This window comes from Saimiri boliviensis, chromosome 12 (assembly GCF_048565385.1).
Source record: "Saimiri boliviensis isolate mSaiBol1 chromosome 12, mSaiBol1.pri, whole genome shotgun sequence".
NCBI classification, from domain to species: Eukaryota; Metazoa; Chordata; class Mammalia; order Primates; family Cebidae; genus Saimiri; species Saimiri boliviensis.
In genome coordinates this window covers 25732834-25757409 of record NC_133460.1, presented here as the reverse complement: position 1 = coordinate 25757409, position 24576 = coordinate 25732834, and the positions used below count along the sequence as shown (strand labels likewise).

The 24576-nt window shown below is 46.5% G+C and overlaps 1 protein-coding gene across 1 annotated transcript in view; it reads left to right on the top strand.

The window, feature by feature from the left end:
• The window catches only part of CHAT (choline O-acetyltransferase), a 52984-nt gene that overhangs the window by 12384 nt on the left and 16024 nt on the right, over positions 1-24576 (top strand). Inside the window, exons 7-8 of the mRNA XM_003929985.3 lie at positions 1944-2121; positions 21013-21182. Coding sequence (XP_003930034.3) covers positions 1944-2121; positions 21013-21182 — 348 coding nt within the window. The remainder of the gene's footprint in view (positions 1-1943; positions 2122-21012; positions 21183-24576) is intronic.

Below are 24576 nucleotides of genomic sequence, written 5' to 3'. Positions count from 1 at the left end.
AGAGCACAGGGCACCCAGTGGCTATGTGCTCGCATTCGAGGGTGCTCAGCCTTTTTCCCTGAGTCACACAGGGAGGTGGGGCACTGTGTCTCCAAAGTGAGTTTCCTACTTCCAGTCAGTCCCATGTCTCTCCACCACTTGGCTTCTAAGAATGAGAGCCATCAGTCTGAGAATATCCTCACTGGACTCTCACTTTAGCCCTGATGCACTGAGGGTCACAATCGAGACCCTCCACCTGTACATCTGTTCTTTTCCATGCAGTCACGCAGGCCCTGACCTTACTGGAGACCACACACAGATAGACAGTGTTACAGACTAACAACTAGGATCTTTCATGTGCCAGCCTGTGGGCTCAGCACTTAGCATGTATTCATTCCACTTAATCCTCACAGTGATCCTGCAGAGGGGGCCTTAGGATCTCCGTGTGACAGATGAGGACATGAGACTCAGACAAGTTAAGTGATCTGTCCAAGAGTGGGAAGGACACCCAGGTCTGGTCAGTGCCCCAAGGTCACGCTCTACCCCCTGCAGCTCAGGTCCTCAGATTGGGTTCCACAGAGCCAACAGGCCTGGGGGACAGGCTGAGCATGAGGGCTCCTGACCTCTTCCCAGTGCCCACCACACTATATATTCCCTATATTGAGCTTCACATAAATATTTCCTCTGACAAACAGTTTTTTATTTTTGCTTTACTAAAACCCAAGTTTGGCCACCATCCCAGGGACTCCCCTGGGACTTGCTTTACAGTGTGATCTTCTTGGGCTCACCTCACATTTGTAGTAAGTTGGGAGCTCTGTGGAAGCTTGACATCTGAGGGCAGCTGTGACCTCTGTTCCTAAATTCAAAGGCCAAATAGGAGGCCTTGCAGCCCATCTGACACGTTGGCCACAGACCGAGGATGTTTCTCCATCTTCATTCAAAAGTCAAGCCCACTATTTCCCAGCTCCCACGGGCCACAGTATCCACCCCTTCCAGACATGCTCTGGGCCTCTGCACTGGACCAGGCCATACAGACGCTGCTGAGGGGTTGGGAGGGAAGGAAAAACAAGGTACTCATGTTAATCAGCTGAAAAGGGTATCTTGACCTGGGTCTGGGAATACATAGACCCTTCACAAAGCCCAAGGCTCTAGCCTTCAAAGCTGCAAAATGACAGAACCACAGGGCTGAACCACTCAGTTTCTCAACCACTTTCTCAATCACTCAGTTGAGAAAGATAGTCAAAAGCACAAAATGACAGAACCACATGTGCTACAAAGCACATGCAGGTACACATGTGTAGATGCACATGCACGCATGATGTGTGTTGGTTTTCCAATCTTCCTCTGCATATGATTGCTGGCTTGCTTTTTTCCTCCACTCAGCAGTGGCTCATCCCTGTGGTTCTATTTGCTGCGAATTCACCCTTTTTAACAGCTGGGTACACATGTCCCAGACATATACACTACATTTCACTTAGCCATTCCCCTTCTGGAGAACAGTGAGGCTCTTGCTATGATTTTTCTATTGCAAACAAGGCCGAGAGGCACATTCCTCATGTCTTCCAATATACGTGGGTATGTTTCTCTAAGCCTCAGGCTAAAATATGTGTTTGTAAGTGCAATTGCTTAGACATAGCTATGCACATTTTTAGTTTCGATAGACACTGCCCTCCAACGTAGCTGTGCCAATTTATACGCCATTCCTCGCAAACATGATGGATTCTGTGAACCATAAAAGCACATTTTCTTTTGGCTAAGTTTTAGGTTGTCTTCTTTGATTGGGGGCAGCGTGGAATCCAGCACAGTCAACAGCCTTGGGTTGGTGCCTAAACTGAGAACCACTAAACACCTTGAGAACCCGGGGCCTGAGCATCCCTATCCCAGGCTCACCTGTGAAGGCTGAGTGAAGGCTTGGTGCCATGGACCACCCAACCAGTGACGTGTTTGACCTGTTTCCCCCACAGTTCTTTGTCTTGGATGTTGTCATTAATTTCCGCCGTCTCAGTGAGGGGGATCTGTTCACTCAGTTGAGAAAGATAGTCAAAATGGCTTCCAACGAGGAGGAGCGCCTGCCTCCAATTGGCCTGCTGACGTCTGACGGGAGGAGCGAGTGGGCCGAGGCCAGGACAATCCTCGTGAAAGGTCAGCGACAGTGCCCAGTGCCTCTCCATGCCCATCTCATGCTCATGCCCATCGGCTTTCCCTCCTCTGGGGTCGGGCCAGGGCCTCATCCCCATCAGCCATAGCACGAGAGCTCAGGGCCACAGCATGCCCTGTCACCAGCCATGGTACCTTGCCGCTGAAGGCACCTTTTGTGCCTTCATGTTCCATCTGACATTATCTGGCCTTCTTGGGGAGACTAACCAGTGCTAGAACTGGTGATGTCTGGGAATGTTGGGCAGGGGTGGGGTTAGCTGGAGGAAGGCTGGCTGCAAGTGAGCAGGTGTGTTTTCCTGGTGGGCTGGGGTGGCGCTCACTGAGAGTGGCTAGGGGAGCTGTCATCGAATGGGGGTGTGGGGTGGAGCCTGCCTCTGGGAAAGTGGTTCGCCACCTCTATCACCTGATCTCTCCGTCCTGGGACTCCTCATCTTCAAGCTACCCTTTATCTTGTGGCACTGCTCTTAAGAAAGTCTCCAAGCATTCCCATGGGAAAGCCAGGAATACTGTTGAAAATTTTTCATGAGCCTTCTGGAAAGTACTTTTCAAATCTAAAGCTGGTCCTATTTCAGGAGCTAATGAAATGCCCTCCTTCCTTGCCCACATTAGAGATACTGAAATGAGAAGCAAGATTTCTGTGAGTCTGTTTGGCCCTCAGAAATTTACTGGGCTAGGCAATCTAATCAGACCCTCCAGGCCTGTTATTGAGGGCCTTGGGCTAGGCCCGTGGAGTGTGGGAGACAAAGCGGATGAGACCTCTACCCAGGAGCAGTCCCATAATGGGAATAGGAAGACAGGGCATGGGGAGGAGACTCACATCCAGGGGACAAGCAGCGCTGACCCACATCAGGCGGCAAAAACATGCTCCAGGATTTCAGAGAGGGGAGGGAGCCAGCCCTTTAGAGTGGGATTGTGAAAGGCTCTGTTAGAAGAGGTGAGAATGGAGCAAAGCCCCATGTCATGAGTGAGAAAGGTTGGAGGGAAGGATGATACCCAGGCAGGCAGCCCAACCCTGGGCAAAGCCCGCTGCCCAGCAGGGACACACCCACCCTGCCCCTGGGGTGAGGAGGAGAACAGCCATCCAGCGAAGGTGGCCTGAGCCAGATGTGCTGGGCCTGGCTGTCTGACAACAGGCACTTGCATTTTCTGGTCTCTCTCTCTAGAAGGGTCTTCCCCCAGAGTCAGCTGGCTCCTTGCCCCATGCAGAACTCAGCTCAGGCATCCGGCCCCAGGCCCTCCTTGGGCATCCTTCCCACATGCTCTGTCACTGTGGCCCATTCTCTCACCTTGATTCTGTTGCTGACTTTCTGAGGACAGCTTTGCATTCGTTTGATGAATGCTGATTATCTGCCTTCCCCCGTCGCACTCTGCCCTCTGCCTGTAAGGTCAGAAGGACAGGGACATTGTCTGTTTGGTTTAATTTCTGAGAAACATAGTCAGGGCACAGTTACATTTATTAAATAAAAGAGGGAAGGGTGATTAAAAATGCCAGGCCCCAGACTTATTCCCACTTACCAAATTCATTATTCTTTTCTCCAATTATTGGGCACCTGCTGAATGCTGTCCTAAATAGGGGGCTGTATGGGCCACAGAGAGGTTGAAAGCTGACTATCCTCCCCGACCTAACCTCACTTGATACTGGAGAATTAATAACTTAGCATTCCAGAGTGAGTTAATTCCTCCCTCAGGAGACCATGGTATAATCAAATCCCACTCCTCTCCCCTCCAGGGACAGAGACAGGCATCAAAGTAATCGCCTCTGCCTCCAACATAGTTTCCACTTTATTAGCAGGCCAGGCCCAAGACACACCCTTCTGGGCTGGCCAGATTGCTCCGAGGTCTGAGAGCTTGGGCTATGGATCAGAATCGATTTGTTAATGGCACTTGATCTGGCTTTCTGAATGGAAGTGCTGTTTCTGAGAGAAATGTGACAGAAAGGAGGGGACACAGGCTCCTCCCTTTGGGTAATCCAATTAATCCAGTTAGTACCAACTGTGTCATCTACACAGTGGGAAACTGATTCTTCAAAGAGTCCCCCTCCCTGGAGCAGCCCTGCCTATGGAACAGAAACAGGGAGATCATTTACAAAATGATTTTGGTTTCCCAGTGAAAGAGTATGGCAGCTTGGGCCAGGATTGAGAGTGAAGATGGAGACCAGTGGGATCAAGGTCATGAGAAGCGAGAACAATTCCTGGACTTTTTATCCTAGCCATGAGCGGATGTTGGTGCCACTTAGTAAGATGTTGGTGCCATTTAATGAGAGGTCAAAGAGTGGGTACAGGATGGAGAAATCATTGCCAAGCATGTTGGGTTCGAGGTGCTTGAGTCATCTAGGTGGAGAAGTCAAGCTTGATCTATGCTTTTGGAGCCCAAGGAAGAGGTCAGTACAGAGCTATAAGTCTGAGAGCCATCAGCACATAAATGATCCTTAAAGTCATGGACCTGGGTGAGCTCATCTAGAAACAGAAGAACAGGGGGCCTGGAGGTCATGAAGAGAAAGATGCAAAGGGGACTGAGAAAGAGCAGCCCCTAAGGTAAAGGAAGCCCAGGAGAAGAGTCACAGAGATTCAGGTGGGAAGGAGCAGCCAGCCACGTGGAATGCTGTGGACAGCTAGGAAGAACAGGTCACGGGAGACCAGGCTCGGCAATCCTGAGGCTGTCACCGGGCTTGCTGAGGGTCGGACCAAAGTACCAGGATGAACAAATGGTTGCACACTGATGGAAGTGGTCCAACAGCACAAAGAAATTGTCGATGAGGCAGTCAATGAGTTGAACCAGTGAGAATGGTTGACTTTTTTCAGATATTTTGATACTAAAAGGAGCAGAAGAATGAGGGATTGCTGAAAGAGGTCAAGGGAGGTGCTTTTAGGAAGAGAGACAAATGTGTAGAAAGAATTCAGTGAAAGAAATTGATGAAAAGCTATGAGATAAATTGAGGGGTGGAATTCTTGCAAAGGCCAAAGGAGATAGAACTCAGAAAATAAAAGGCCTTTGGTTGGTACAAGGTGAAATGGAAACCTTGGGTCTGAAACTGTGGAGGTAGAGTATGCAGAGGCTCCCAGCTGGTACCAGATGGTCTCAGATCACAGCCTTGAGATAAGAGGTAAGAGGAAAGTCAAGAGATAAGAAGCAGGAAGTTGGATTCTGAAGATGAAATAGAATGGATGAAATAGCCTCCTGGAAAGTAGGAAAGAGGACTTGAAAGACTTGATAAGATTTATGGACAATGTTGAGCTCATATATGAAGCTTGAGTGCGTTTTCGGAGAAGCTAATTAACACTGTTATGTGATCTTCCCCACTAATGCTCAGTTCCTCAGGTTCAGCCAGAGTTGGTAAGTGTAACTGGCAGGGACAGTCAAGGTGTGGCAGGGAATGGTCATGCTGGAATCTGAGCTGAGTAAGGAAGTGTGTTCAAGTCTGCTCGCAGCCGTAGCAAAGTACCACAGACTGGAAGGCTTCAACAACAGATACTTGCTATCTTACAGTTCAGCAGGGTGGGCTTCTCCGGAGGCTCTCTCCTTGGCTTGTGGGTGCCGCCTTATCCCTGTTTCTTCATGTGGTCTTTCCTCTGTGCGTATCTGTATCCTAACCTCTTCTTATAAGTTGACCAGTCATATGAAATTAGGCTTCACCCAAATGGCCTCGTTTAACTTAGTTATCTCTTTAAAAGTGCCATCTCCAAATACAGTCACATTCTGAGCTGCTGGGAGTTAGGATTTCAACACAGGAATTTTTGGGATGACACAATTTGCCCCATAAGATGAATGAAGTGACAGACAAGGTAGATGACAGATGGTGAGAGTTCAGCAGTGTGGGTTTGGCAGTCTTGGTGACATGAGATGTGTTCAGTGGTATCAGAGGATGTGAACTAGAAAGCTAGAAGTGTGCTCAGAGTGTGGATGCTTGAAACTGAGACTTGAGAGGTGGTGGGCTCCCGGTAGACAGAAGTTCCCAGATGTGATCTTGGCCATGGTGCAGGAGTGAGACTGTCAAAGGTAGAGGAGTTGGGAGAGGAGGATGGGGGCTGGGTATCCACATGGATGCTCATGTTACCATGACCATGATTCCAGTAGCATGGGGGAAGCAGGTGAACTGAGAACCCAGGTCTTCATGACGGGGACCTAGGAAGAGATTGGCGCAGCACAGAAATAAGGGGGATGACGGTGACTGGGGGGTAAAAGCCTAACAGCTCCAGCTCCAAAGCAAAGTGGGATGAGGGAGGAATTGTTTAGAAGCAGGAACAGAGAGAGAATGAAGCTGTCTACTCAACCTGGCCCTGGGGTGCATGAGTGTGAAGGAAAACAACAGAGAGCTTGAGAGGGTGTCAGGGGAGCGGGCGCCTTGGGGGAGCAGCCCCTCTGGGAAGCGCCACACTGCAGTTGAGGCAGAGCTGGGGGGACACCTACAAAGAGTCTAGCCATGCAGAGGAATGGTCCATTTGAGGTAGGCACAAAGGGCTTAGAAGGAGGAAAGGACAGGTGTGAGAACTGGGTGCACTTAGGGGACACGTAGCATGGGGAGCGGGGGATGGGGGAGCTAGGGAGCCCCCAGGGTGGCTGCCCAGCTGTGGCTGTTGGGGCTGAGGTACTTTCTGACCTGCAGCAGTATTTCGATTAACTCCACAAAATGGGTTGAGCTATTTTAGGGCAGCATAGCTCCCAACTCTCTCAGCTCAAGCCCTGATCCCACCCCGCTTTCTGGAGCATGGGTACAGAGACAGTGACCATGGGCACAGGGTCCAGGCAAGCAGTGGCTGGCAGGAGGCCTTGGCTAAGCTGAGCTCCACCGGGAGGTCTGGACCAGGGAGCTTGAGCTCAGACAAAACACTTCCTCAGACTCTCACACAGTCAGTTGAGGCCCGAGACAGGGGCTTGTCCACCCCGACCCTTCATTGCATCAACTTCTCTCCTTCAAACACTGCTCCTGAGCCTCCATCCTGCCCCCAACCAGGACGACTCCCTCCTGTGAGCTCCAGGCTGCCCAGCCTGACCCTGTGCCACAACACTGAGGTCATGAGGCTCACAGGTTTCCAGGGACCGCTAGGGTGGCACAGGCCACATGTAGGGGGGCCGGGCTGCCTGCCACACCCTCCAGCTCCGGCTCAGCACGGACTCAGACACGGTGTAGGATTTTGTGTGCTGACATCACTGAAGGTGGTCTGATCATCCACAGGCCACTGCCAGTGTCCTCTGGGGGCCCACAGCCCCAGGATCACAGGCTAAACCAAAGCAGCATTTCAGAGTCCTGAGGGGCTGGGAGGCCGCCTCCATAGAGGAAGCTGAGGCTAAAGCCAGGTGTGCTGAGGCCAGTGTGACTCAGCCCTGGTTCCAGACTGGGGTTGGATGACGACATCAGGATTGTCTAGAGCATTCCTTAATAAAACAAAACAAAACAGATTCCTGGGCCCCAGTGATTTTCCAGAGGGACAGAGTGGGGCCAAGAAATCTATTTTTATAGCACTCTGGTGTTTTCATGTGCAGCCCAGGGTGGGACCTACTTCCTCGGATATTAGCAGTGCATCCAGGTCCCCCTCCGTGCCTGCTCTGTCCCAGGCACCTTCTGTCCTTTGTTACACCTGTGTGGTGGGATTTCATTCTCATGGAACAGAGGAAGAGGCTGAGCCTCTCTTAGGGGTGGCCGGTGGTGACATGGGGGCTGACACCAGGAGGGAGCGTTTGCCTAGCCAGCCTGAGATCTACAGTGCCAGGGAGGCCGGGGTGGGATTCTGAAGACAGGCTTGGGGCCTCAAAGGGAGCCTGCACACCCTCTTAGGACCTTCCTCCCCACTGCCTCGAAGCTGTGGCCTTCCTGAACCCAGGAGGAGCCAACCCGTTATCCTGGTCTGGAAATTGAATTAGACATTCGGCCCTGAGTCTGGGAGACTACAGCACTTGTCAATTTGTAGGAAAAGGATGGCCAGCTTGGAGAGCCCCCCAGCCCACTGGCCTTCCCGGGTGCTGCCGTGGAGAGCCTGTGACCAGACCTGAGAGGCAGATGCTCTTCGTTTACACAGTCCCGTAAATATTTATCCCCGACAGCCAATTAGAGCTGAGCCACTGCTTGCAAGGAGGGAACTGACAGAAGGCGGCTGCAGCTGCAGAAGCATGGTCATGGTTTACAAGAACCACTCAGGATGGGGGCATTTTGCTATTTAAATATTGTCATCCAGAGCTAGGCATGTCTGCTGATTTTAAAACCAATTACACATTAGCACTAACAGCCTCTCTGATTTAATTGGCCCAGAAATACCTCCCGAGCGCTCAAGACTGAATGTGATTTTCTTGCTCTGGAAAGGGGCTGGGCTAATGCCTCCCTCCTTCAGAAGAAGCATGAAGGCCTTTAGGGACAAGAGCATCCAGGCAGGAAAGGCAAGTGGTCCAGGGCAGGAGGCCTGCACTTGACCTCCCATGGCTGCTGTCTCCTGTGGCCTGGGCTTCCTAGTCTGTATGAAGATCACAGTGTGCCCTGTGGGCAGGACCAAGGGGCAGTCTATAAAGCAGATGGCCTGGCACCTGGCACACAGAGGGTGTTGACTAAATGGTAGCTCTTATTAGATTTGGGGATCACCCTGGGGACGCTTTGCCCAATGCCCACAACCCCTCTGGAAAAATCTGGGGAACTTGAACATGGGCACTGTCCTTGTGGTCAGAGGCAGGGGCCCGAGGGCCCTCAGGCGGGTTTGCTCTTTGCATGGAATCCTAATCCCTAAAAACTCTGTGGTGCATTTTGCTTTCCCTGGGCCCTCCACGTACCACCCTCTCTCTGTGTACACACACTGGACTCCTGTCTTTACCTTCTCCCTGGTCACCATCCCTCTGGCCCTCATTTTCCATTTTATGAGCAGCTCAGTAATGTTTGGGGTACAAGACAGCTGGGAGGTGTTTTTTGTGTGTTTTGTTTGTTTTTATATCTCCTGCCTTTCTCCCCCGCCATCCTTTTCCCCAGTTCTGGAAGCATGCCAGCTCCTTGTGTCCTCTGCCTTTGTGGGAAGAGTGGTTAGAACCCAGATGAAAGTAGGAGCACAGCTTGGTGCCTAAGTTCTTTTACATAATATATATATTAATATATATATTATATATTTATATATCTATAAATATATATGTATTTGAGATAAGCACAAAGGGCTCTAGAATGAGGAATGGAGAGGTGTTTATATATATAATACGTATTTATATATGTATATTTAATTTATATATTTATATAAATATAAATTAAATAATAAATTATACTTTTTTTGGTATAAGTGTAGATTAACATCCGGTTGTAAGAAGTAATACAGAGATCTCACACGTACCAGTCTTCCCCCAGTGGTAGCACTTTCCAAAACTATAGGACAGTAGCACTGCCAGGACACTGACATAGATACAGTCAAGACATGGAGCATTCCATCACCACCAGGATCCTTCATGCTGCCCTGGTATAACCACAGCCACCTCGCCCCCTTCTTAACTCATGGGCAACCACAAATCTGTTCTCTATTTTGGTAATTTTATTGCTTCAGAAATAGTATATATTATGTACATGAAATGTTATATAGTATATGCATGAAATCATATAGCATGTATGATGTGGGGAATGGCTTCTTTCAAAGAGCAAAATTCTCTGGATGGAGATTCATCCAAATTGTTGCATGTGTCAACAGTTCTTTCCTTTTTATTGCTGAGTGGTATTCCATGATGCTAGGTATCACAGTTTCTTTCATCATTTACCTATCAGAGGACATCCGAGTTGTTTCCAGATTCAAGCTATTAAAAATAAAGCTACTGTGAACATTCGTGTACAGGTTTTTGTGTGAACCTATGTTTTCACTTACTGGAAAAAATGTCCAGGAATGTAATTTATAGGTCACACGATAGTTGTATGTTTGGTTTCTTAAGAAATTGCTCAAATGTTTTCCGTAGTGACTGTACCATTTTACATTCCCATCAGCAATATATGTATGTATAATCCAGTTTCTATGCATCTTCGTCAGCATTTGGTGTTGTCACTATTTTTTATTTTAACCATTTTGATAGGTATGAAGACAATGTAATCCATCACATTAACAGACTAAAGAAAAAAAATAACATGATTACATTAATCGAGTAATAGCATTTGGCAAAATTCAACATCCATTCATGATAAAATATCTTAGAGAACTAGGACCAGAAGGGAACTTCCCCAACCTAATAAGGAACATCTGCAAAAAGCTTATAGCTAACATCATATTTAAAGGTGGAAGACTGAATGCTTTCCCCATAAGATCAAGAACAAAAAGATACCTACTCTTACCACTTTAACACAGTATTGTTTAACACAGTATTGGAGTTCTGCCCAGAGAAATAAGGCAAAAAAAAAGGGAACAAAAGGGATACTGATCAGAACGGAAAAAATAAAATGATCCCTATTTTCATGACATGATTATGTATGTAGAAAACACTAACAAATCTACAAAGCTAAAAACTCCTAGAATAAATGAATTCAGCAAGGTTGCAATATAAAAGATTCACCTATGAAACTCAATTATAGTCTTTCACCTTTAAATATGATGCTAGCTATAAGATTTTTGTAGATGTTCTTTATCAAGTCAAGGAAGTTTCCTTCTAGTCCTCCTAGTTCAACAAGAGATTTTATCATGAATGAATGTTGAATTTTGCCAAATTCTTTTACTGTATACATTAATATAATCGTGTTATTTTTTTCTTTAGCCTGTTCATGTGGTGGATGACACTGATTGATTTTCAGATACTGAACCAGCTCTGCATCCCTGGAATGAGCCCCAGTTGGTCATGGTGTACAATTCTTTTCATATGTTGCTTAATTCTGCTTGCTAATATGTAGTTCTGTATTTTTGCATCTATATTTGTGAGGGCCACTATTCTATAGTTGCTTTGGGTTTTTTCGTTTGTTTGTTGTACTGTATGTGTCTTCTTTTGGTATCAGGATACCAGGTTCATAAATTGGAAAATGTTCCCTCCTCTTATATTTTCTGAAACAAATTGTATAAATGAGGTAAAAATTCTCCTTTAAATGTTTGTTAGACTTCTTCAGTGAAATTATTTGGCCTGGAGATTTCTTTTTTAGGAGTTTTAATCTTGCTAATTAAATATCCTTAACCCATTTATGCCTAGTGTTCCATTATTGGAATGGAAAGCTCTTGGGAGTTATTTATATCCTACTGCTTAAGGTCATCACCAAGATCTGATTTTTCATTAAAAAAAATTTGCAACCTCCAGCATAAATAGGTTAATAATTATAGGACTATTCAAAAATCATAATATTGAATGCATTGTGGTAGTTTATACTTTTCAAGGGATTGGTCCATTTCATGTAAGTTGTCAGATTTATGTGTATAGAATTGTTCATAATATCCTCTTATTATACTTTGATGTCCACATGATCTGTAATGATATCCTATTTCATTCCTGATATTGTATTGGTGGTTGTGTCTTTCTCTCACTCTCTCTCTCTCTCTCTCTCTCTCTCTCTCTCTTTTGGTCAGTCTCCCTATAAATTTGATTGGTCTTTTAGAATAACTAGCTTTCTTTTCATTGATTTTTTTCCCTGTTTTCAATTGCATTGATTTCTGCTCTTTATTATTGCCTTCCTCTTTCTTGCACTGGGTTTTTTCTGCTCTTCTTTTTCTAGGTTCTTCAGGTTAGAAATTACATTATTAATTTGAGACTTTTCTAATGTAAGCATTTAGAAAAGATACTTTAGGTGTATCTCACAAATTTTCATACGATGTGTTTAAATTTTCATTCCAGTATATTTTTAACATTTCCCTTAAAACTCTGATATGGTTTGGCTCTGTGTCTCCACCCAAATCTCATCTCAAATTCTAATCCCCACATGTCAAAGGAGGGCCCCAGTGAGAGGTGATTGGACCATGGGGGTGGTTCCCCCCGTGCTGTTCTCATGACAGTGAGTGAATTCCCAGGACACCTGATGTTTTAAAAGTGTTTGGCAGTTCCCCCCTCGTTTTCTGTCTCTCCTGCTGCCATGGGAAGATCTGTTTCCTCGTCTCTTCTGCCATGACTGTAAGTTTCCTGAAGCCTCTCAAGCCATGCAAAACTGTGAGTCAATTAAATATTTTTTCTTCATAAATTACCCAGTCTCCATTAGGTCTTCATAGCAATGTGAGGACAAACTAATGCAATTCCCTCTCTGACCATTAATTATTTATAAGTATGTTGTTTAGTTTCCAAATGTTTGAAATTTTTTATGTTATTTTTTTGTTACTGATTTCTAGTTTGAGTCCACTGTGGTCAGAGAACACATGTTGAATGACTTTAATTCTTTTCAATTTGTTGAGGGCTGTTTTATGGTCCTGGATATAGCCTATCTTGGCATATGTTTCATGGGTATTTGAAGAGAATGATTGATGATATTGTTGATTTCTTTTACGTCCTCGCTGAATTCCTGTCTAGCCGTTCTAACAATTGTTGAGAGCAGTGTTACAGTCTCCAAGTACAACTGTGGATTTGTCCATTTCTCCTTTCAGTTCTGCCAGTGTTTGCTTAACATATTTTATGGTATGCTTGGTACAGATGCATTTAGGATTGCCATGTCTTCTTGGTGAATTTATCCTTTATTTTTAAATCATGTCCTTCTGTGTCTCTGGTAGATTTTCTTTGCTCTAAAGTGTACTTTACCTGACATTAAGATAGCCATTTCTGTTTTCTTTTGATTAATATTTGCATGGAAAATATTTTCCTTCCTTTTACTTGTAACCAACCAATATCGTTATATTCGATGTTCATTTCTTGTAGACAGCATATAGCTGGGTAATGTTTTGTACTATATTCTGTCAATCTCTGTCTTCTAACTGCTGTATTTAGATCATTTACACCTTTCATAATTATTGATGTGTTAGGGCTTAACTCTAACATTTTATTTTTTGTTTTCTGTTTTTCAATTATTGTTCTCTTTTTCTTGCCTTCCTGCGGGTTACATGAACATTTTTTAGAATTCTATTTTTATTTATCTGTATTTTTTTTAGCATTATCTGTGTGTATAACTTTTTCTAACAGCATCTATAGGTATGACCTTGCATATACATAACCTATCATAGTCCATTAATGTTGAAATGTTACCAGTTCTAGCGAAGTGTAGAAAGCTTACCAACTCTTACTCTCCTTTGTTTATAAGATGCTTGTCTTAAATATTATCTCTATATACATTTAGAACCACATCAAGCAGTGTTATGATTTTTGCTTCTACACTGAAACATAGTTTAGAAGACTTAAAAGGACAATGAAAATGAATTTATTTACAGATATTTACCCTTACTGTTGTTCTTTCTTTCTTCTTGATGTTCCAATGTTTCTCTCTTTATTGTTTTCTTTCTTAAAAAAAAAAAATCTTTTGTTAGCCATTCTTTCAGGACAGGTCTGCTTGGCATGAATTTTCTTAGTTTTTCCTCATGAGAAAATGCTTTTATTTCCCCCTCTTCGATTCTGAAGGATATTGTTTTCTTGATATAGAATTCTGGATTGATAGTTCTTTTTTTTCAGCACTTACAAAATATCATTCTGATTTCTTCTGGCCTTCATGATTTCTGGCCGTTGTCTTAGTGGCTTTTCTCCTATGGAGTGTGTGTGTGTGTGTGTGTGTGTGTGTGTGTGTGTGTGTTTGTATAGATATATGTGTGTGTTTATATATATATATATATATATATATATATATATATATATATATAGTGTCGTTTCTCTCTTGCTGCTTTCAAGATTTTTCCTTTGTCTTTAGTTTTCAAAAGTTTGACTATGATATGTTTTGGTGTAGATTTCTTTGAATTTATCCTGTTTGAGGTTAACTTATCTTCCTGAATCTTTAGATTTGTGTCTTTTGCCAAATTTGGGAAAGTATTAGCCATTATTTCCCTGAGTCCTTTCTGCTCTGTCCTCTTTCTCCTCTCCTGGGAATTTGGTGACATAAACGTCACCTTTTGTCTCATAGCTGCCTTAGGCTCTCTGCTCATTTCCCTCAGTTCTGTTTTCTCTGTTGTTCCAATTGGCTAATCAGTGTTGTTCTGTCTTCAAGTTCACTGAAGACCTTCAAGTTCTTTTCTCTGCTCTGTAAGTTCTCCTACTGAGTCTATCCACTGTGCTTTTTATATTGATTATTCTATTATTCAGTCCTAAAATTTCTATTTGGTTCTTCTTATATCTTTTATTTTCTCACTAAGAATTTCTATTGATTTGTCGGAACTTCCTATTTTTTTTTCATTTGTTATAAATATGTTAAAATTGCTTATTGAATTTTTTTATGATGACTGCTCTTTACTTATTTATTTTTATTTTATTTTTTTGAGATGGAGTCTTGCTCTCTTGCCCACACAGGAGTGCAGTGGCATGATCTCAACTCATTGCAACCTCTGCCTCCCGAGTTCAAACGATTCTGGTGCCTCAGCTCCCCAGTAGCTAGATTACAAGGGCACACCACCATGCCCAGCTACTTTTTGTATTTTTAGTGGAGATGGGGCTTCACTATGTTGGCCAGGCTGCAGGCTGGTCTCTCTCCTGACCTCAAGTGATCCACCCACCTTGGCCTCCCAAAATGCTGGAATTAAGGGCGTGAGCCAGAGCATCCATCCGGCCATGATTTTTTTTTTTTTTTTTTAAGTCAAGTTGAGATTTTCCTAGTTCTTGGTAGAATGAGCAATTTTCTTTTGAAATTTGAATGTATCGTGTTATGAGACTTGGGATCTTATTTAAGCATGTTTTAGCTGGCTTCCTCTGACATTGGTCCAGTAAGAGAATGGGGAAGGTTATAACCAGGTGGAGGTGGAAGCACAGGCTCCTCACTGGGTCTCTGTTGACACCCTTGGGGAGGGGACTCCTTATTAATGCAGGGTGGTGGGGTAGGAGTCCAGGCTCCCTACATGGTCTCTATTAATGCTGTGTGGGGAAGAGGAGGGAAGGGTGGTTATTGCCCAATGGAGATAGAAGTCCTAGCTTCTATCTGAGGCTATGCCTTCTCTGATACCCCCAGAAGTTGAGATGCCTCATTACTGACTGGTGATGGTACAATCTGGGCTCTCCTCTTGGCCTTTGCTGGTGTAGTGGTGGGCAAGGGAGGAACAACACAGTTTTTCGCTGTGGTGTTTGGCTGAAGTAGAACAGTTATTACCTAAAAGTCTTACGTCTTGCTATTCTGATCCTTTGGCTAGAGAGAGCGGGGTTTTGTTGTTTGTTTTTTACTATACCAACTTCTGTTTTTATGCTGCTGACTTCTTCAATGCCAAGTTGGATATTCTAGGTAAAAAGAAAACTGGGCAAAAAAAAAAAAAACCTCACAGGTTATTAGTTTGCCAGAGCTGTCATCACAATGCCACAGAGAGGGTGGCTTAAACAACAGACGTTTATTTCTCATCATTTTGGAGGCTGGAAATCTGAGATGAAGGTGGCACAGTGTAGGTAGGCATCGACAAGCCATCTTCACACTGTCCTCACCTGGTCTTCTCTCTGTGTACACATCCTTGGTATCTCTTCCTCTTCTTATGATGACACTAGTCCTATTGGATTAAGACCTCCTTGAACTTTAATTATCTCTGTAAAAGCCCTCCCTCCAAATAGAGTCAAACTGAGAGCTGACGCTTCAACATTTGACTTTTCAGGGGACACAGTTCAGTCCGTAATACTCAGAGAATCTGCCCCTGTGGTGTTCCTTGGGTCCTGAGGTCACTGACTGGTCTGCTTTCCTCTCTCCATCTTTCAGAGTTTTCTTATGTTTGTTCTAAATAAAATGTCCAAGCTTTCCATCTTTCAGAGTTTTCTTATGTTTGTTCTAAATAAAATGTCCAAGCTTTCAGCGGGAGGAATAGGGAAAATTATATGTTCCTGGAATCAGAAGACCCTCCCTTCAGAGCTTGTCAAAGGAGGCTTATGTAATTCAAGTCAAAGCAGCTCTGATTTGCAAGAGCGAGAAAGACTTTAGTCCAAATTCTCGTAGCCTCTAAGGACAGACAGAATAAAGATCACCACCTAGGCCAGAGAGCTGGGAAGAATATGAGATGTGTGATGGCAGATTTACCTCTTAAAAGAAGAAAATATTCCTTCATCTGGGGAGGAAAGATGCTCAGATAGGATTGGGAAATGTTAAAAAGGGCTAAGCCCCTAAGAAAGAGCCCAGTTCATCCATCTCCTGGATTGTGAGAAGGAGGATGGGCACAGCACAGAAATCTAACTTGTGCTAACTTCCCAGGGAATAGATCAGAGCAAGCAGAGGCAGGCGTCTTAGAGTGGTGTGTGTCTGGTGGTGCTTGTGCACAGTAGTGCACATTAGAGAGCAGCACCTGAGTCTTGCAGCCCTGCATAGACAGAGGTACCAGGTGCTGTTTTATCTGTGCTCACTAGAGTCTCAGCCTGTAAGTTTCCAACCTCTAACACCAGGCTCAGGGCTCCCCAAGGCCTCCTGGCCTTTGGAATTTCCACACCTCCAAAGCTGTTAGCTCCCTCCTCAGGCATGGGTGTCAGAGCAAGCTCCTCCTATGACTCAATCCCCACCTCTCACTATTAAGCAGGGCTCCTTGAGGAAGATTGATTCACCACTTTAAAGGAGCCTCGATGTGCTCAATGAGTATACCGCAAGACAAACGGCTCCTGCCACGTGCCTCCAGCCCGCTGTCCCGTGTTTCCATTACATTTGGGCCAGAGTCATGGTGGATGAGCTTGGGGGTAGTGTACATCTTCTGCCTTACACGATAAACTTGTCAGCATTTGACTGATCAGCTACTTATATGCAGGGAGTTCATTTGCAAGGCCACCTGGCTTCCCGCTCTGTTGTCCTGCTCCCATTTCGCCCTGTCTAATGAGCCAGGACCTGGTTCCTGTTCGGCGGCGCTGGGCTCCTGGGCCCTGCACAGCCTGCACGTGATAGCAATGCCGTGGTGCCTCCTCACAATCCATCTTGCCTGCCTGGAGGTGACCCGGGCAGTGATGCCCAGGGAGTGATGCCTCCTGGCTGGGCAGGCATGCTGTGGGCAGCTGCCTGAGGAGCTGCAGTCCGCCCACTTCACATTGCCTTTGGGGCTGTTTTTAAAGAACCCTTAGTGAAGGCATCTACCAAGCCAGGACTCTCAGAGCTCACCCTGAAGTATAGCCGACAGGGATGAGGTGGGCAGCATTCAAGCTGCTCATGGCCCCAGCGTGGCTAGTGTCCAGGCCCATGCCCTTCCCAAGCTGCCAGGTATCCTAGACTCTGCTCTGACCACACTGAGCTCTTCCATGATCCTTCAGTGACTCCCTGTTGTTGCTGGCTGAAGTCACATTACTGAGCTGGGCATTCACAGCCCTTGTTGATGAACCTGAGCATTGGAATTGGATGCCTGAGATCAAACCGAGCTCCCTCTACTTACTGAATAATTAATATCATCCCTGTTTACAAGAGAGACCTTATAAATGGTCTAAGGTCAAGACATTTGGTTTCTCTGCTCCTAACCTGTAAATGAGGCATGACAATGATACCTATCTCATATGCATCAGTATGTATGTTTAAATTGATACCTGGCACAATGGTAGGTACCCGACAAATGTTAGCTAATAGCAGTACATCATTTTGTTCTTCCAGCTCTGCCTAAATCCTGTGCCCTCACCCATAAGCTGGAGGTCAATCCAATTACTCACAAGCTATGCTTACAAGCCTGGAGGTCTGTTCCCGCCAATCCAAGCCACCTTCCCACCCTCCACCCACTACCCTGCACTATTATTATACACCTCTTGGCATGCCTCTCCCTCCCTCTCTGATGATCTGAACCTGACCCAGACCTGGCCTAGGTCTCCCCATGCTCTGAAGGCACTGGCTAGCCTGGGAGAGCCTGAAGGGACCCCGAGCACAGCACATAGTAGAGGGCTGAGCACCATGGCCATCTGCAGGTTTCCTAAGGAGGGGAGAAGGGCAGAACAGGGAGCCTTGCAGTGGTAAAGGAGCCCTACCTTGTCCCAGCCTCACCCTACCCCCACTGCCCCACCAACCCATGAAGCTCAAAGCCTCAAAAGTAGTTGGTTTTTGCCCTTCAGAAGGACATGGCCTCTCCCTTTCCCATTAGCCAGCTGGGCACCTCCAGGCCCCCTCTCTGAACTGGGTCCACAGATCCCAGCCCTACTGGGGCCAGACGAAGGGAAGCACAATGAAGTCCATTACCCACCATGGACTGTGCTTGCCTTGTGCAGGGGGCCCAGGCCGCACCCTCAGTGAGTGCTGATATCGGGGAGGGGACCAGACCAGGCGTCCAGGGGCTGAAAGTGCTGACTGTCCAAAGCATGGTGGTGTGGGAATGGCAGTGGAATCATGTGCTGTGCAGCAGGGAGTGGTGGGCAGGGGTTGGGAGGCCACCTCTGAGCTGAGGTGCTATGTGAGGCTGGCATGGCAGAGTGCAGGTTCCACATCTGCACTGAGCAAGCTGTGGAGGCCTCATGCTCTGGGCATCAGGTGACCTCAAGGGCAGGGCTGGCACTGCCAGAGGATGAGGGAGCTCAGGGAGGACTTTGATAGGCAGAGTGGGAGAAAGGTCTTGTCCGGGGCACAGGCTGCACGATTACAAGGAGATGGGATGTGCACAGAATCAGGGAGGGACAAGAGGTTGTCCGTGAGGTCCATGCAGGGATCTTGGGAGGAAAGGAGGTAGCCTTGCGGGGCAGCGGAGGTGTGAGCCAAGGAGCCCATGGTGCCATGTTTAGAAATTTGGATTCTCCCTTGTGGGCAGTAGGAGCTGTTTCAGGTTCTGAACGGGTGATGTGGTGACTGCACTGCACTGAAGGAGCTTACATGGAAGGGAGTTTCTCCAGAGCCTGGGCTGGCTCTCACTTATACTTAGATCCTCAGAGCTTGGCCAGATCCTTGATGCTGATCAGACTGAGGCAGGGAAGCCCAAGAGGCCATAGAGAGAGCGAGGAGGCATCCTGGCCTCATAGGGACCAGGAGGGGTTCTGAAAGCACTGGGGTCCCAAAGCCTCATCCTTGACAGGAGGGAAGAGAGGACATTCCAAGGCTAGGCTGGCTTCCCAGAGTGGATGGCCTGCTGTGAGAGACATCTCCTTCCCCAGAATTTGCAGAAAGTGAGAAAAAGGGGATGCATGAGGATTGGAGAATTTGTAGAAATTCTGGAGAATTTGCAAAAAAGGGTATGCATGGGGACTGGAGACTCCTTTCAAGCAAGGGCATCTGTAGACACCCCTTGTGAACCTGGAGAATTCACCTGGGCAGAGCAGAGACCAGTGCAGTTAGCATCTGTGTACCCAGCAGACATTGAGACCTAGGAAATGGTCCTAAAGACTGACTGCACCCTGGGAACGGGAGCTGTCCACTGCCCCGAGGAAGACAAAACACAGAGGAGAGCTCCCGCCATCATATCCACCATCCAGGCAGCAGGATGGAGGAAGGTGAGAAGCAGGACAAAGAGCACATACTAGTTATCTTTGAGGAGGTTCCCTGGAAGCTGTCGTGTAGTTTTTTGAGATCTTGCTGGCAGAATTTTGACACCTGGTTACCCCTAGCTGTAAAGGAGGTTGGGAAGTATACCTTTAGTTGGTTGTCCGTGTACCAAGCTAAAAACCAGGGGTTCTATGAGCAAGGGAAGAAAGGACATGTGGTGTGCAACTAGCAGTCTCTACCATGTAATGCACCTTTACCTGAAAATGCTACGCCCCCCATCTTCCTACATAGTGCACTCTCGCCCCTGCCCTGGATGCCTCATCCTGTCCCAGCATCCAGCTCCAAGGTCAGGCTCTCCTGGTGATACACAGCCTTCACCATTGGGTCTTGAAGTGACTTTTTAGAAATTTAAGCCAAAATGTTAAACTTTGGTTTGGGTGGACTTTTTAACTTTTGGTGAACTTTAAACCAAGAGCCAGGCTGTACACTCCCACAGCCAATACTGAGCGGTGGAGAGAACATCGTCAGCACAATAGACCCCTGTTTGGAAGAAACAGGAACACGCAGCAGGAGCAGCCCTGGTCCCCAGCAGGTCCTACCGGGTGGGCTTGGTGAACCTCCCTGTGCCTTGTGGAGGAAGCTTCCCGGGGAGGGCAGCTTCTGGTGCTCTCTGGGAGGAACCCACATATCCCTGGGGAAGTCATGTGTTCTGTGCCTGACTCCCACTCCTGAAGAGCCATCCTTGTCTGTACTCCTCTAGTGCCACTGGGGAGGGGGATTCCCTTTTGAAACCCACTTCCTGTGCAAGGTCCGGAGGAGCCTGGAAATTGGTAGAGGCTCATGCAAAAGCCAGCTGTGGGCCAGGCTTGGCGCTCCTTTGGGTCGATGAGTCCAAAATGGCTCCTATGAGCTCATCCTGATGCAGGTTCAGGAAAGCCTGGCCCTTCCACCTGCAGCTCTGCCTCTGAACCAACAGCTTGGGGACAGGGAGGTGAGCAACACACTTCCTTCAGGTTTTCTTGTGAAATTGCCTAATTTTGAATTGGCAATTTCGAAATTGGAGAACTAATGTAGATGTCTGAAAGTTACAGTTCAGGGCAAACAAGCATGCCTGCCAACAGATGTGACTCAGGAGTTTGAGTGGAAGGTGCTATTGGGTGGGGATTAGAGAACCCACCACTGATGTGGCCAGACCTGAGGATCTAAGCATCCCCCTTCACCTTGGCATGCAGGACCAGTGACCCACACATCTGGAGGAGAGCTGGCTGCAGCTGAGGGCAGGGCTCCTTCAGGGACCCTGAGAATGAGCTAGGCTCCTGGAGTAGGAAAGAGGTTCAGGACACTCTTGCTGACTTCACTGCCCACTCATAGCGGGGCAAGATTGGGGAATCAGGGCTGGCTCAAGATATGGGTCTTAGTGTGATCCCAGAAGACAGGGCTGCCCTGCCCCATACGGGGCTCCAAGGAGGGAAACCTGGCCTGGAGAGGGACAGGTGCTAGGGCTGTGCCTGCCTCCTCTGCAGACTCCACCAATCGGGACTCGCTGGACATGATTGAACGCTGCATCTGCCTTGTGTGCCTGGACGCACCAGGAGGCATGGAGCTCAGCGACACCCACAGGGCACTCCAGCTCCTTCACGGTGGAGGCTGCAGCAAGAACGGGGCCAACCGCTGGTATGACAAGTCCCTGCAGGTAAGTCATCCAGGCGACTCGGCAAAAGCACACCCTTGCCCCCAGCAAGAGAGTGAGCAGGCCAGCCTGCAGGGCCCGGCACCCAGCCCACATGTGCTTGCGTCTGGCAGGTGCACGCACTGCCCTCTGCTGCCTGAGAGGCTGGGTCTGATGGGTCAGGGGAGCTGGAGGGGTCTGAGATGTGCCATTGATGTCAGTCTCTGGTCCAGCCAGAACTCTTCTCCGGAGCCAGTGGCCGAACCGAACTTAAATTCCCTAACCTTCCTGAAGCCTGTGCCAGGAAGGTCTGGGCCAGACCTGGGGCTCATTTCCCATCACCCATCACACCTGTGAGGTGGGGGTGTGCCAGGAGTAAAAGGGTACAATGGACCCCACTGAACAAATCCTTAATGCACTCAGAGAATCTGATGCCCAGAGCTGTCAGCGTTTTGGATGTCCACCCCCGTGGCCTGACGATTTCAACATACCTCCCTCAACCCGTGAGAAGTAGAGCAGCCCAGAACCTCCATGGGAGAAAGATCATAAGATGAGATAAAATAATTCATATTTGTTCATTTGCATGACATCAGCCTAGAAGTAAGAAATTTGCTTTGGCCTAGAGAAAAATACCCATGCAGATGGGGATGAAGTCAAGGTTAAACCATTCATTCCCATTCGGCCATCCTCCTTTTATTCCCCCAACATGCCAATCCTGAATGTAGTCTTGTTTATTTTAAAGTGACTATACTTTTATACTATATGCGATATAGTATAAAACAGCAGGCAAAACATCTCTCTACTTTCGGTTAACAAAGCTCACATTCATAAGCATGTCTAGACAACACCTTGTTTTCCTTTCTCTCTGTCCCTGCATTCTGCAGGTTTTCCTTTTTATTGGTTTGCATATTGATTCCATTATTTCTGATGTGCTCTCCGGCTGCTGGGCCAGCTGTTTTAGCCTCCACAGCGGTGCTAATGGCCTATCATCTTTCATGGAGCCACTGTGGGGGTGAACCAATGTAATACATGCACAGAATCTGTAACTCAGCCTTGGTAGCAGTTTTTAAAAGACATCGCTTTCCTTCCTTCCTTCCTTCCTTCCTTCCTTCCTTCCTTCCTTCCTTCCTTCCTTCCTTCCTTTCTTCCTTCTTTCTTTCTTTCCTTTCTTCCTTCCTTATTTCCTTCCTTCCTTCCTTTTAGTGACAGGGACAAATAAGTACTAACATGGGGGTCTGCACAGCCCTCACTGCCTCTCAGGGGTGAGTCTATGCTGACCTCCAGGCTCTTTTCATCAGCAGGATAGATTATTAGGCGAGCCAGAGAAGCCAGCAGGGCTCCATGGACCTGAATTCAAAAGGTTGGATAGCTGGTCTCAGGACAGCAAAGCAGGGGATGCTGGGGGCAGGAGGGGAGGGTCTGCAAGGGGTGAGTTTGGGGAGAAGCTCTGTGGGATGTGAGTTTCTTTGCAAAATTCGAGTAAAGATCCAGGCCTCTGGTACACCAGGGGAGTGATTGGGAAATCAGGGGAGAGGCAGCTGGGGACATGTGGAGTGTTACGGCGCCCTGGAAGAGCTTCAGTAAAACTCTTAGAGTTTGCTTGTCTTGTTTGTTTAGGGGTGAAGAATGAGTATCTTAGGTGTGATGGGCTACCAAGCAGCCTGCTTCATTTGAATTACAATTTTTAAAAATTGAAAGAAAAAAAAGAGAAAGAAGCATGACAGAACTAAAACTTAAAAATTTCTAAATTTAAAAATCCTAAATTTTCTGTTAGCTGTTTAAAATATTTCCTGATACAGGCCGGGCATGGTGGCTTAAGCCTGTAATCCCAGCACTTTGGGAGGCCGAGGCGGGTAGATCATGAGGTCAAGAGATCAAGACCATCCTGGTCAACATGGTGAAACCCCGTCTCTACTAAAAATACAAAAAAATTAGCTGGGCATGGTAGAATGTGCCTGTAGTCCCAGCTGCTTGGGAGGCTGAAGCAGGAGAATTGCCTGAACCCAGGAGGTGGAGGTTGCGGTGAGCCGAGATCGCGCCATTGCACTCCAGCCTGGGTAACAACAGCGAAACTCCGTCTCAAAAAAAAAAAAAAAAAAAAAAAAAAAAAAAAAAAAAATTTCCTGATACAAGTTTGCTGTTGTAACATTTAATTATAAAATTATGAAAATAAATACATTTCCACAGGTAAACAAGGCATAATGAGTGTGTGCTGTTGGAAGAGAGACAATTAACTTCCTCCCTGTTTAAAAAAATAACAATAATGACAATAAATCATATTCTCCACATTTAATTCTTCATCTTTCCGCTTCCCCCAATGGAAAAGAAGCCACAGGACTTCTAGAGGAAAGAGTATTTTGATAAAGCAGCAAAAGCTCTGCATATTTTAACTTTTATGAACATTTTCAAGTATATTCAAAAATAGCATGTACATACTGTCAGTCTTGATTCATTTATTCCCTCCAGATTACTTATTATTTATTTACTGCTGAATCACTTTAAACCAAATAATTTCACCTACCAATACTTAAAAATAAAGCTCTCACAAATAAGGATGATTAAAAAAAAAACAAAAAAGAACCAAATTTTGTCCTTATTATTTTTCTCCCAGTATTTTTGTGCCCTAGGTATGTTCCCTTTCCCAAGTCAGCTAGAGTCTTTGTAAAGTCACCAAAAAAGTCATAAGTAAACTCAACAGCTCCTGTGGATCCTTCATACACCTCCTCTCCATTCCGCTTCTCAATCCATGAGCCAAGATGGGTCTGTTTTCAGTGACAGCAAACTGAAGTCCGGAGAGTTGACGCATCTCATTTAAGCTCTCACAGCTGCAGAGCTACATGTGGGTCCCCGACTCGAAGCCCAGGCGGCAACCGTTGGAGCATCTCCTGTATCTCCTTCCTTCACTTCTTCATCCTTCCTTCATTCCTTCTTTACTTATTCATCCTTCCTTCACATCTATCGAGGGATATTTTATTTCTCCCTAGGAGTCTGCTTACCATCCAAAACAGACTGTTACCTATAATTGTCACTCATTCCACACAATTATTGAGCACATACAATGGGGGGCACACTGGTGTAGATCCTGGGAATAAAATCGTTGGTGGCCAAAACAAACAGGGCCCTTCGGACAAATAGTCACATAAAGCACTGCGGGATAGTGCCTGCGATGCATGCGATGAGGAGAAACAAGGCTGATGGGCCTCGTCCACGCCCCAGAGCAGCTTTGCAGACTCGGGATGAGCTCCTCGGGAATCCCTGGACTGCTCAGTCAGGAAACTTGGGGCTCCACCTTCACTGCCCAGAGCCTTCATGGGAAAGAGGTCATGAGTGCAGAGCTGTCCTGGATTCTCATATTCTCAGGCCACTGCAAATCATGTGCAGTGTTCTCTTCAGGAAATAATGTGCTCTGGTGTCCTTG